This window comes from Dendrobium catenatum, unplaced genomic scaffold (genome assembly GCF_001605985.2).
Source record: "Dendrobium catenatum unplaced genomic scaffold, ASM160598v2 fragScaff_scaffold_1090, whole genome shotgun sequence".
Lineage (NCBI taxonomy): Eukaryota > Viridiplantae > Streptophyta > Magnoliopsida > Asparagales > Orchidaceae > Dendrobium > Dendrobium catenatum.
The window spans coordinates 1263427-1278355 of record NW_021319552.1 but is presented as its reverse complement, the minus strand read 5'-3'; the positions used below and the strand labels follow the sequence as shown (position 1 = coordinate 1278355).

Here is a 14929-nt window from a genome sequence, read left to right as displayed (position 1 = left end):
AATTTCTTAAGGATTTATACTAATATCTAAAAATTTTAAAAAATATTAATGTAATTAAATCACTATAATGCCTATGTTATGATGAAGACAATTTATGATTTATACTTATAATAACTCCTTAAAAAAATTTATTTAACCATGTCAAAATGCAGACTATTACCTATATGACATACTTTACTAAGTACCTCTTTAGTTATAAATATAATAACAATGCTCATTATCATAGAGAATGCTCTAAGCGTTTCACTTCTATTATAATGAGTTTTTTTTTTTTTTTTTTTTTTTTCGTTTTTTTTTTCTTATCGTGAATCTCTCTTATGATGATAACTTGACCCATTCCTAAGGTTATGCCCTGTTATGGTGACAGTATATTTCTTGAACTTTTGATAAATCTTATAGTTTGCATTATTAAGACTTGTTAAACTAGAGATGCTTTGAACACCAACTCAAAAGCTTATACCGTTTGCTCCTTTGCCCATCGAGAAAAAAAATCGAGACATCATAGTTCTTCATGACTACTTGGAACACAAAGATGATAGAAATTTGGACACCAATGTTGACAGATGTATCTACTTGGTTTGGCAAATGAAGGTTTTGAATATTCATTAAAGATATTGATATTGCTAGTTATTAATCAAACCAACATTTCTGTCCTGCACAAAAGAAAATTATTCTCAGTAGCTTTTGAAGTTCTACCTTGTTCAAACAATTTATACAGTTTTCTCATTACATAGAGGCCAAACTCAACAAAATATGAATGCATTGGCTACAACAATCATGAAAATTCTGAATAGCAATCGAAGCATTCAGCACAAACATACCCTTATTGCAGATAAAAGAATATACAATCATATCAGTGTACATAGGAAAGCAGAACGTTACAGTGTAGCTGAAGCACCAGCTCGACAGTAGCAGAAACCTCACAACTGTAAAACACAAATTGAACCACCAAATACTGGATGCACATTCAGAATCATCACATAAATATGTGGGGCAATTAAAGCGGAATGAACAGAACGCAAGAGTCCTCGACATCCCACCAACTTCCAGTTCAGTAAGAGAAAATAGATATAACCGATAGTGTGGTCAATGTTAATATAAATGCAGAGGATGAGTCCCGGTAAATTTTCCCTACGTTTATGAAATCCTAAAAATACATGCTTTATCTTATTCTTCAACTTACATCAAATGTTGATGAGCCCCTGCTTCTCCGGCGTCGTCTCCTACGTCGCCTATCGGATCTCAACATGCCCATATCTCGACCTCGGTTAAAAACTGTAGCTGCACTGCTATCATCTCCTCCTGAGGAATAAATGGCAGAAGCAGCAGGAATATTGGTGCCACCTAGTAAGTCATGGTCATAAGCACTGTCATCTTCCATTCCTTCATGAGCATCTTGATCCCTCTGAAACCTCATAAGCCGTGCACCTTCGCGCAAGAAAAAATAAAGGATGCTTCTGCTGATACCGCGGTTTCCTCGGAATTCTACATCACCAGTCTCGTCCTCGCTGTCGGCATCACTGTTGGTCATCTCTATGACATAATCTCCAAACACCACGGATCTGGGCATCGACGATGTTATCGTGCTGATGACATCCTGCCGCTCCCTCTCATGTTCAAGCACTCTCCATTTCTGCTCCATCTCAGGGTCCACCTCACGAGGCTTGACACAAGGGTGGTCAGACCTCACATGTTTTTTGAGTTCCTTGTAGCTCCCTACATAAGAGCAACTATCTTGCATGCAGTTCCTCATCTTATTATTTAGATATTTCCTTGCTGGTTCCACCACCGTCCAGCCCTTCACTTGCCCACGACAAAGAGGGCACGCAAGCTCCAATGCCTCAGACTTGCCGCTTGAGGACCAGGCAGGAACGATCAACCCAGAGTTGTTTGCGTTGTCCTCGACTTGGTCAAGTTGAGTAGACCTCACTTTTGTGTAAGCCTTCTTGAACTGATCAAGGCAGTTAGAGTGGCGGTAACTAGTTCCACACATATAAGGACGACACCCTTTCTCATGGGAAGAACACAGCAGAAGAACAGCATTGTGCGGGAATTCCATGCACACCGAGCATGTGGCTTCTTCCCAGTCCTTCCTCTCTAATGCCAATTTTTGTTTCAAGTTACCTGGTTCTGCAGTTACCCAACTGTATGATTGGGGAATCGGATAAGGAGTGGACCTAAACTGGCGAGAAGAAATCCTGCGCCGGCTCCTGGCACTTTTTGCCATGTTGCAAGCGAATTCTGCAAAATTTAGATAGCCAGATCATTAATCATTACCAACCAAAATGGAAATTCGTTTAGTCGTATAAGAGTGCAGGGAGGGGAATCAATAGAATTTACTCCATTGGCATAAAATTCCAGAGTAAAGTCCGTAGTGACAACTTATTTAAATTAACTTGATATGTGTCTTTCACACGCACGTGCGCGCGCGCATATATATATATATATATATATATATATATATTAGTCCAAATTTTTATTCGAATATGATTCGAACTTTGTTCAAGAAAGTTTTGAATCACATTTGAATAAGGATTGAACCATGCTTCTAACCTAATCGAGGAAGGTTTGAGAAATATTTTGGTAAGATTTTATCAAACTTCGAGCAGGGCTTTGAATTGGGATCGAACAAGATTAAAAAAAATGGAGGTTTAAGTAGGAATCTGTTAACCTCTATATGTGCCATACAATCAATTTGAGCACATGCAATGAGGATGACTAATTAATGCGACATCGCACGAAACAAGTCCAAAGACACCTCGACATTTTGTAAAACTACTCAAAATGTCATTCCTGCATTGACTCTATTTAAACACCAAAATTATCAAAGAAATACCCTTCGCACTCAACTCGTTCGAATGATGGTGAAAATGATTGTTTCTAGGCACGACGTTGTGCAAAAACGTCAAATATCATCCACTCATGAAATCGATCATGTCATTACATTTGGGACGCCATAATTACCAAGAAATGACCTCGCATTTGGTTCAAGAAGATGCGTCCAAAAATGACGGTCAATGGACGTGATGTTGCGCAAAATTGTCTGAATAAAGTAATAATAAATAAATAATAAAAAATATATATCCCATATCCCAATTTTCAAAGCCAAAATGAAAAAGAAAGAAATCAATCTATATCTTGTCCCATTAATCAAGCATAAGCGCAAAGGGCTCAGTCCAACGCATTGATTCTAATTTGATATAAGGCTGGTGAATCACTACCATTGAGGCACCTAGCCTATATATGAGGTCACAAGGCCTACCATTGGGTCAATTCCAAAATTTGAGTCGTAAGTCCCATATGTAGGCATGATGAAGTGTAGAATGTAAATTCCAACCTTTTGGGTAATTCTCAAATAAAGCAATAAATCCCATAATTTAAATCAAGTTAGCTCATTGCGGCCAACACAAGTCAAGAACCTAAATGATATATAATGGGCCTTCTTATTAAAGTAATCCCCATACCAATTAATTTGAGTTGTTATAATAACTGTCATGGTTGAGGCGAGGCTTACGCCTCGAGGCGGATCGAGGTGTAAGCCTCAAAATAGAAAAATAAAAAATACATGTACTTACAAATAATTGATAAAAAAGACAAAAATAAAATAAAACAACACACTTTTATTTGATTCGTCATTATAAAGATATAAACTACAAATCCCAATATTAAATTTTATTATAAAATAAAAATTTCAAATGAGATTCAAAATAAATACACATTTAAAACTTAAATACATCATAAAGTTTAGAATTCACATCGGCTTCATTCTTACTTTCATATTCTTCATAATAACCCTCGTATGTAATAATTATATCATCATTGAATTCTAGCTCATTGTCATCTTCTAAACATTCTTCAACTATAACTTTTTTAAACTCCCCATATTTATTAACATTGGATTCAATGTAATATAAAACTAAGAACATATTAATAACACAACAAAATAATCAATTATATTTAAATCAACACTTGATATTTTTCTAAAAGTTTGAACTCCACTTTACTACTTTTTTAAATTGTTTGTGAAGTAGAAGTTATTATCAATTCAGTAATCATTTTAATATGACATTGATATTTTATTTCTTCTCATCATCAAACGCATTCCTTCATTTTCAATTTTAAATCTTTTACTATTTTTTGTTATTATACATTCATCATTAAAAAAATATATCATTAACAATCAAAAGATTTATTTCATCATCACCAGTTGTTCGCCTCAATAATTTAAAGTGTTTATCTTTCAATTTTTTATTAAACATAATACAACCACTCAATCTTGTTCATTCGCCCAAAGCTAATTGGTTCCTTCCCTTTGTATAATAGAATAAAGTATATATATATATATATATATTTATAAAATTGACTATAATGAGGCGTTGCCTTGAAACGCCTCAAGGTTGCGCCTTATTTAAAAAAGGTGTAAACTTAACTGGCACTAGTGAGGCTTAAGCCTTGAGGCGTGCTCCTCTAATAAGTTTTTAAACCATGATAATTGCCGCTACAGAAACAAGTCGACGTGATTCAAACCTAGCAAAAAAAGTTTATGCACGCCCTTATATATATTAAGTGTTTATGAAATTTCAAGTTATTAAGTGCTTATGAAAGTCTAGAAGAATCTAGGTTTAAGTTAGGAAAGAGTAGAAAAGTCAAGTAGAGAAAGCCTCTTGGGAGTGCTACGGCACTGTGCGTGGAGACATTGCGGCGTTTCCCTCTCTATATGAGTGTAATGCTCTGGGGAGAGCTGCTATGCTGGTGAGGGCGTTGTGACACTGTGCTCTCTATCTAGAAGCATCTCGAATATTCGATAGAGCGTTGCAGAATGGGAAAAAGGAGGGCTGCTGTTCTACATTAAAAATGAGGATTTCATATATAAAATTTTAAAACAATTTTCTAAATCTCATTCCCCCACCCTAGCTGCTGAAGAAGGAAGTGAAAGGAGAGAAGATAGAAGAAGAAAAAGAAAAAAGCTAGCTTTCAAAGGCAGCAGTGAGGGATTAGCCCATTAGGATTGTTAAGAAAAACGCTATGCTCGAGATAGGCTCCCAATATTCTATTTCTGATTCAATTTCAACGTTTGTATAAGTAAAAATGAAATAAAATGTGATTTTCTAAAGTTTAAAACACTTTCTACCATATAATTTCTAGTATATTGTAGAATACTCTATTCAATACATTTTAAAAGTAAAACAGTAAATTAAAATTTTATCAATTAATTATGATGTATGTGCATTTCTACCATTGACTACAATTTACATAATTTTTCAAAATGATATTTTAAACATCCGCTATAAATAATTTTCAAAATGGCAAAGGTTGAGTATGTATGAAAATTTCACAAATGTTATCTCTTAGAATATTGTATATATGACAGATCATGTATGTTCATGTTTATGTTAAATATTGCAAATATATATTAAACATGTAAGCTCTGCATGTGCGTGTCACTTCATATGACAAAAGTTATGAGGAAGATGTTCAAGTGCACTGCAAGAAATGTTACAAAAACCCTCTCTATTTTTGTTATGTTTATGTTTTTGTTCCTCCATCTTCCTTGTGCAGATGTGAGATGAACAAGAGAGTTATAAATTGAAGTGAACTTATAAGGGGAATAAGGCATGAGACTACTCTATTTGCCTTGTGCATGTGAGCTGACCAAAGGAGGCATAAGTGGAAGTGGAGTTATAAATAGACACCAATAAGCATATCATAATGCACAATTTGTATTGCAAGTTTATCAAGTAATATATGTTTATACACATGCGTAAGTTAAAGTTTTAACTAATGTTTTTGATGTTAACAAACAAGTTCAAGTGATGCTCAAGTTATGCTCAAATTTACATTTCTGATACATGTTTAAGTTCAAGTAATATATATGTCACATTTTTTTATAAAGTTAAATGTTTAAGTACCAGTAAATCCAATATTATTGTTTTATAATTATTAAAACTATTCTCTATTACCTTTAAAATGTTATCTGAGTAATATATAAAATATTTTATTTATATAACTGTCAAATTGGATTTTGATTTTATTGATAGGATTTGAGATAGCCTAATAAACAAGTACTTTCTCAATCTAAAATTTCAATGTTATTTCAGGAAAAGGAAAAAGTCCAACTAAATAATTGATAAGGTTGGAGTCCATTAGGAGCTAGTTCAGAAAAAGTATTTATTTAATAGTCCAGTATTCATTTATATATTTTGATGATTTACTAGTATTCTGGACTGTTATAACTAATTTTTTTGAGAAGAAATATGAATTTTGATTTTATATCTTTTATTTTATTATAACTTTAGAGGTTTAACAGCACTAGTATATTAAGTATTGAGGATGACATAATTAGGATTATATTTTAATTCTTTCATTACACCACGGAGAATGACAAAAAGATATCAAAGCAAATGATTTGTAAGAATTAAATTGTAATCAAAGCCATACGAAGTGATCTATAATTACATGAGTAAAAACCTAAATTTTTTTTTGTGTTTTGTGTTATATATGTGTATATAGTTAAACCATGAGTTTTCGTTTTAAATAAAAGTGTTGTTGAATATGGACGCCTAAGCCTTAGAAGCAGCTGAAGGACAGAATTTTAGTATTGCAACAACTATATAGAGTACTACAGGGTAATGACTTTCGACTTTATGATACTGTCTGCTTGTCTAGTAGTCCAGCTTACTGAAGAGGCATAGAGTTGGATGACTGGAATAAAAAGATCAGAAATTGATAGGCACTTACAATTATTCTTGAGGTTGAAGCCGCCTTGTTTCAGGGCACAGTAGAAACTTGAGTAGTTATTCGCTCAAGAAAAATGATGCAAGAACCCCGCCTTTAGGTTTAGGATTTCATTTTTCATAATTTAGATTAAGTTTTAATTACCTAGATTTCCTCCGATATTTATGTCAGGATATATTTAGATCTAAGGTTTTAACTTTTTTTTTATGAGCGTAAACTCTCATTGTTAATAACCTCTCCCACTTATGGGAGAGCACTCTCGATTAAGGATGTGTTACTGATATGGTTTTAAATTTAAGTTTAGTACTCTTAATTTTTTTCTAATTAATGTGCGATATTTGTGGGGATGAAGATAAACCTGATCAAGATCTCATGATTCCATTATCCCGAGAATACTGATGATCTAAGTCTACCAACGTTAACAAACCATAAGTCGTAACGTCCAAGGAATCTGATTAACAACCATAAATTACTTCCTTTCAAGAATTTCGAGTAGACTAAGTGATTGTGCATAGATTTTATCTTGTCATGATTTTAGGGTTTAATTGATTTAGTGGGCTTGTTAGCATAAAAGATGGCCCGAATATGATTTAAGGTTGATTTATATCCATTGGAGGCCCAAATTTGATAAATTTAAGGCTTATATTCATTGGAATGCTCAATTTTAATTACTTTGGGCTTATATCCATTAAAATGCTCAAATTTAATTGGGTTGAGGATTATTGCTCTATTTGTGAGTTGCCCGTATTGTGGGTCTTATAACCTAGCCTTATAGGCGAGATTGTCAGATAGATTTGATTGAGGTGAGGCTTACATCCCTTAGAATGCCCAATTTTAGATTATGATATAACTAATTTTAAATTAGGGTGGGTTTAATATTCATTGGAAGGCCCAGCTTTTTAATTGGGATAGGGCTTACATCCATTGGAAAACCTTTTTTTTTTTTTAGTTGAGCTTACTATTCTATTTAGGAGTTGCCCAAATATGATTTGAAGTAGGCCTTACGTCCATTGGAATGCTCAATCTATGAATGACTTACTTTGCCTGGTCACTTTGAGTTTGAATAATGGTGTTTAAATTTGACAGCCCATTATGTCAAGAAATATCAAATGAGTTAGAATTTATCATTTTTGGATTGTGGTTCTAGATTTAGATGATTTTTTTTTTCTTTTTTTAATTAGTACAAGGCTTTTGACCTTACATCATGAGTAAGGTGACCCACATAGCAACATTTCATTATGACCCTGAGGTTGTGATGAGGACATCGACAGATGCTACCGACATGTTTATCGATGAAGGAATCGCAGATCTTCGGCTACGATTCAGCGCCTCTACTTTTGATACATTTTCATGTTATGTTTATTTAGTTATTTATTGTTTTTCGTATTTACCCCGTTGGGGAATTGTCTTGTTATTGTAGCCCAGAGGGCAATTTCGTACTTTTCCTTTTCATGATTGGAGACCTATATATAGTGGTCTAATGTGTTGTAATGTTTTGATGAATGATAAATGAATTTTTTCTTTTGGCTTCTTCTTCTTCTGGTGTGAGCACTAGAGAGAAGGGAAAGAGAGAGAGCTCAAGGTGAGCAAGTGCAATACCCACCAGTTATTGAAAGAGTCCGTGACTCGTGGTTTTCATCTTCCCTCCCCACCTTCCTCTCCATACCCGCCGGCCAACAACCACCCTCCTACCGAGCTCCACCATTGCATTCACCCCGACTCAAATCCTACCTTCTAGAAGCACCAAATTCCCCTCTCCAACCGGCAATTCAACCCTCCCCTCCTCACACCCGACGTCATCCCCCCAAGCCCCCATTGCCGCCAGCCTCCCCATTAGATTCACCTCAATTATGACGATTTCAATCATCATAATTCCCTTCCTAAATTAGCTCCATGGGAAAAAGGAAAGTAATTACCCTTATTTGAAATTTGAAATTCAAATTTCAAATACTTTCCTTATTTGCCAATCCTAATTAGGAAAGTTTTTAGTCATGAGTTCAATTTAAATTCAAATATATTGGATTTATTACTAGCTTTCCTAATTCACAAACCTTGTTTAGAAACTCCCCAAATCTCCTCCCCAATTCCCTCCCTCCCGCTCAATGCGTCGACCACCCATTGATGGCTCCCCCTTTAATTCCCATTAAAGCCCCCCTACCCCTCATTAATTTGAATTCAAATTTCAAATTAAATCCCTCCAAATCTACTTAAAATTTGAGACTAATTTTAGATTTGGATTAAAGCTCTTCCTCTCCCGCCCTAACCTAACCTAATTCTCCCTCATCCCAAACAGCCCCCTCTCTCCACCCTTGGCCGCCCCTTTTCCTTGTGCCTTCCCCCTTGTGAAACCTTAGTTGCTCATAATACTTGAAGCCAAGAGAAGAAGACGATCTCTCCCAATCTCATCAATGATGCATGGCCAATCCTGAGATCGACCACAGATTCGTATTCGACGAGCAAGGAAGGACGGATATTCTTGGATCCCCGTTCTTTGATGTCTTCTTTGGTAACGACGAAACTGTTGAAGGGTACATCGACCGCATCTTGTACCAAATGACATTGTCGATTGAAGAGCACCTTCCACCAAGTCGTTGGACCATCATCGGCCATCCACCGCCTCTTCCACCGCCGGCTACCTTTCCATCGACGAAGATCCTTGGTGCAGTCTTCTTCATAGTAATATCTTTCATCATTTGGTTCGTTTTTCTCTGTTAAAACTCATAGAGTGCATGAGTGCGACGGTACTCAAGGTGAATCTCTCATTATTAAATGGTGGATTATGTTATGAGCACTTAGTACTTGCTATTTGTCTTGAATTTTGATTGGATTATTCGGTTCATATCAAAAGCACTTCTTTGTCTAAGCAAATATACACTTTAAATACCTAATTCTTCTCTTTTTGGAAGCAATAAGTTTTTCATTAGTAAGTTCTAATCAATTACTCTTTAATTTCTCAAGTAACTCCATGTAGTTTCACATCAGGCTGATTAGGAGTTAGTGAGCTTGGATTTGGGGCCTTGGTTGGTAAGCCTAGTCAAGTTAGTAGTTGTCGTGCATTATATTTTGTAGCACTATATTCTTCTTAAAATTTAGAATTAATCCTCAATTATTTACATTTTCTATTTTTTTTAGAAATCAAGCCAATTTTTTATGATTTAATTATAATTTTTGATGCGCTTACGGTTATATTATTTAAATTGAAATATCTTCGCACAAATTTTTTTGTGCATGCAATTTTTTTATAACATCTCTTTTATAAATTTATAGTTTTACAAAGATTATCTCTATTATTCTTTTTATGCTTGCATCACTTCAAAATACTTGAATAAGTCGAAAATGTGACTTTAAACTACATAACTTGGCCAATTATCAAGCTTTGCCCTTTCTCTTTTCTTTTTTTCTTCTTTTCCTATTTGGCTTCTTTTAATTTTAATTGAAAGAACTTGTTGTATGTATATTGTGACTTTTAATTGAGGCTCATATGAAATTCTATTAGATTGAGTCATACAAATATATTTCTATGACGCAAATGCTGGTGAACTCCCATCTAGCAACCATTTGTAAGAAATTATTTCATTCATATCAATGATATGATCATAGATAAGATGTAAGAATATACTCTGAACAACTTATTAGGAATGTTTACTTAATATTATCCGTGATTTTCATAGTTATATGCCTATTTTAATTAGCCATAATTTTCATATCATATGCAAATTATTTATAAGGTTACTTAACAAGTTGAGTAATATTATTCATTGCTCTGCAGCTGAGAGAGTGTTTAAATGGAACATCACTTTGATTTTTAGAGGTGCATGATCATAAACATCTTGGTTTATGAGCATAAGCTTAATACATATAAGCTTTTATATAATAATGAAATGAATAAAATTACTTGGCAACTAAGTCCAATATATTAATAGAAACTATATACATTTATTGATTATACTAATATTCTTATGGAAACAACTATGTTTTGCAGCCTTCTTTTTGGATTTTTTTTATTAATTTTATTTGCCTTGCTTGAATAAGCATTTTATGTTAGTTAAGCTCATGAAAACTTGAGGCATACAAATGAAATTATGTTGACTTGATGGAAAGAAGAAAAGCATTAAACTTTCTACACCACACTCGATTTTAACCAAAGTGAAGAACAATACATTCAAATGGATAATTTTATATATGACTCTCAATTATCGAGATTTTTTTTTAATGGTGTAATTGATTGGAAAAGTGAAGCGTAATATTAAGTTAAGTGTTGAAGAGAAGGGGATGCTTAGGTGGATGAGTGACTTTGCTCTTAGAGACAAGATACGAAATACGTGAAAAGGTTGGAGTAGCTCCTATGGAAGATAAGATTAGAGATAGTCACCTTAAATGGTTTGGTCACATAAAATGGCAGCCTTCCAATGAATCGATTAGGAAAGTATATATATTGGATTTTGCTAATGTTGAGAAAAGTAGAAGTAGACCTAAACAGACCTAAAAAAGATTTGGATAGAAAATATTAGAAATGATTTTTCTTTATTAGATTTAAATAAGAATTTGACTCTTAACAAGAGACAATGGAGAAAAAAGATTCATGTAGCCGACCCCACATAGTGGGATCAAGGCTTGATGTTGTTGTTGTTGGTGGTGGTGGTGGTGGTGGTGGTGGTGGTGATGGTGGTGTATTTAACTAGAAAATTTAACATTAATATAAAAAAAAAAATTGTTTGAGTTTTTGTAATAAATTAAAGAACATGTGAGGATGCGATCTTGGGTGACGATAACCACATTGGGGAGGAATTTTGAATGTGCCAGTGATGTTAATCTTGTAAGAGCATTGCAACAGCTGATGATCGATGGTAGTCGACCTACCTTCATCGAACATTAGTCTTGCATAGCCTTTGCATTCTTCTTCCTTAACTCAACTCAAAGAACAACGAAGAGAGGCACTCCTTTTGACTTAAATTGTTAATTTAAATATATAATTATAAATTTAACTTAAAGAATGACATATTGTCATTCAAAAATCTACTTTAATCTTGTCATATGAGGGTCCCTTGTTGGTCAAAATTTCGACAGTCTTCCAAAGTCTCCATCGCAGGATAGCATTTTTGGGTAGACTAAAGTCTTTCATTCTTCCCAATCAGATAAACGATACAGCGAAAGCAGGATATTCATATAATATTATTATTTCCATACGGAACAAAAATTCAACGAACGCGGCCTTCTCATATTACATTTTTCATGGCCAGATCTAAGATTAATGGAACACAAGGTCTTAATCATTTTCTATTGAGGCGAGAAAAAGAGAAATATACTTGTTGTTCCTTCAATTTTCTTGTGTAGTTAGCTCACTATTGTCGATGGGAACAAATGTGATGTCAATAGGATGGGCGTAGAGGCTGCTTGGTGTAAAAAAAATTGTCAAGTTGGTGTGTATAAGAAGACTATACCAGATGCTGGTAGAATAACTCTACTTAGGGGATGTTTGGTTGCTTGAATAAGGAATACAGTGTAAAATGAATATTTTGGAGTTGTTTAGATGAGTGTAAAAGGAATGCATGACTTTATCTTTTTTTTTTTTAGTTTGAAGTAAAGTGAATGCAATGTAAAAAAGTAAAATAATTGTGCTTGTAGCGGTCAAAAGTAGGCGTCGGTGGTTAGCGGCAATGTACGACAACTGATGGTGTTCGTCAGTGGTGGCGGTGGATGGAAGATGAAGGTGGGTGTGGACTGCGGTGGCCGGCTGTGCTAGGTGGCGGCGACAACAGTCTGTGCTGTGTGGCGACCGACAGCTTGTTGGCGATGGAAACGATGGTCATTAGCAGTGGTCAAGCAAGCTTTGGAGCGGTTTAAAAAGTTCTCCCTCAAAATTGGGTGAAAACGGTTTACCTCAAAAATGAACTATAATATAACACACTGCATTAACATTACTTTATCTTGGATTTTCTTTTCATCCAACCAAACACCAAGCTTTCCAAAACCCATATATTTACTTTACTTTACACCTTAAAATATTGTAACCAAATAGCCCTTTAATGTGGCCTGCAATAGATAGAAAAGTTTGAGCTTTTCCCCTTTTTTTTTTTTGTAAAGGCTTTTCCACTTTTTAAATGAAGTGGTGGGGAGTTCTTTAAGGAGGAAATGGGAATGCCAAATTAAGGGAGTTGATGAGAAAGTAGGTTTATGGATATTTTCCATTGCATGAATTTCATCCGGCAATAATTATACACACACACACCAATATGTATAGAAATGCATTAATTTAAGTATTTTAATTTTATCAAAATTTTCAAAGGAATTGTCATGTACAAAATGGTCTAGTCAAAACAAGTTGAAACTACCAATGTATAAGGTTATAAATGTAGATCATGATCGCAAGGAGGCACAAAGAATCAAATAAAAGTCATGAATATATATTAGATAAAAATTATACTTTGGCTAAATAAATAAATGTATATATGTATATATTTTAGTTAAAATTTTTAAAAAAAATTGTCATGTGCAAAATGGCCTAATCGAATCGAGTTCAACTAATCAAAATATAATGTGATCAATGTAGATCGTGATCGTGATGTGCACACAATCAAACAAAGGTCATGATATATATATATATATATATATATATATCTTAAAATTATATTTTAGTTAAATAAATAAATGTATAGCTAATAAAATAAATTTTTTATTGAGTTGGTCGAAAGAAGCCAACTTGGCTCTAATAATTCAAATTTAATTAGGTTCAACATGTAATATATTAGGCGAGTTGATTTGTCTAAAGTCAAATATTAATCGAGCTCAAATAAGTTAAATTATATGTTGAACTAAACTTTTAGTGATAATAATTATAATAATAGTAATAATTAATTACCAATAATAGCTAAAGACTGATTGATGAAGTTAATATGCAGTGTCTTGAGGATATGAAGGTCTAATTAGCAATATTTCTGTTAGATGGAAAGGTTGAGCGTTGGTGGATGGTCCAGCAGAGGGTGTAATTTCATGATAAACCAAATGTTGAGATTTCTTGGGAAGAATTTTTAAAGACATTTAGGAGTTGGTTCATGCCACCATCTGCCAGACAGGAGATGCATGAGTCATTCTTAAGGCTAGCTCAAGGAAGCATAACAGCGATACAGTACGATTTGATAATTTAGAGATGTTTGATGTTGTCTTTGGCGACATTCAACCCATTCAAGGTTATCTTTCATGATGTCCGATTCTTTTGATGTACTTTGACAAAATTCGACTTCTTCACGATTAATTTTAACAATATTTAATGCAAAAATATGTTATTTTGAACTGTAAAATAATTAAGCTATTGAGCCGAGAAAAAAATACTGGAAGCTGGCAAAAATTCTCGATGAGAGTTTAAGCAAAAGTCAATTATGTTAATGGAGATTTAATTTGAAGTTAATGAAGATATAATTTTAAAATATCTTAGATTTTGAAATGGGAACACTAATTTGTTGATTTGGAAGGTTATGTGTACAAAAGAAGATGTTCAACTAAAAATAAGAACAATTTTATTTGTATATTAAACTATTTTTTTTAGTGAACTTCACTTAAAATTTAGATATTACTTTATTTGAGTATTTAGTATTAAAAGATTTTGTGAATCCATCCGACTGTGTGTTCCCATTTCATTAACATGATCCTTCGGGTCAGATCGTCACAGCACTGTTGGGGCTGGGGAAGACACGAGATAAAAAAATCAATATTGATGGGGCCTTGTTATCTTCTTGTTTGGCTGGAATTGGTGTTATCATTCGTAGTGACAATGGTGAGCTAATTTTGGTAGTCGGAAGGCAATTGGAACACTAGGATGGTATTCAAGTTGAAAAGCAAGCTATTTTTCTTTAAAAGACTTGATCTATCCATGGATGCTTGAGGTCAAAGGTGTGGTCATTGAAGGAGATAACATGAATGTTATCAATTGGCTACAACAATCTATGAAAGATATTTTATGGAAACAAAATCAGATGATTGGAGCAGACATTGCTTTCCTCTTTAGTTTCCATCAAGAGATTTTTCATTTTGTTCTTAGAAATTGTAATAACCCAGTTGATTATTGTGCTAGGCTTCCTAGAGAGAATTCTTTTGTTTGTAAGGCCACTTATGCTTTAAACATTCCTCAAGCTTTCTTAGATTTATTAAGTGTTGATAGTAGTGGTCACAATCATACTTATTGCTTGTACTATTTTCT

The 14929-nt window shown here is 33.8% G+C and overlaps 1 protein-coding gene across 4 annotated transcripts in view; it reads right to left on the bottom strand.

The window, feature by feature from the left end:
* Nucleotides 1–668: 668 nt before the first annotated feature.
* Nucleotides 669–14929, bottom strand: part of LOC110111234 — a 40538-nt gene continuing 26277 nt past the window's right edge. For all 4 annotated transcript variants that reach the window (XM_028698482.1, XM_028698483.1, XM_020843004.2 and 1 more), the window contains one exon: nucleotides 669–2241. In XM_028698482.1, coding sequence (XP_028554315.1) covers nucleotides 1175–2227 — 1053 coding nt within the window. In that variant the 5' untranslated portion in view covers nucleotides 2228–2241 and the 3' untranslated portion in view covers nucleotides 669–1174. The remainder of the gene's footprint in view (nucleotides 2242–14929) is intronic.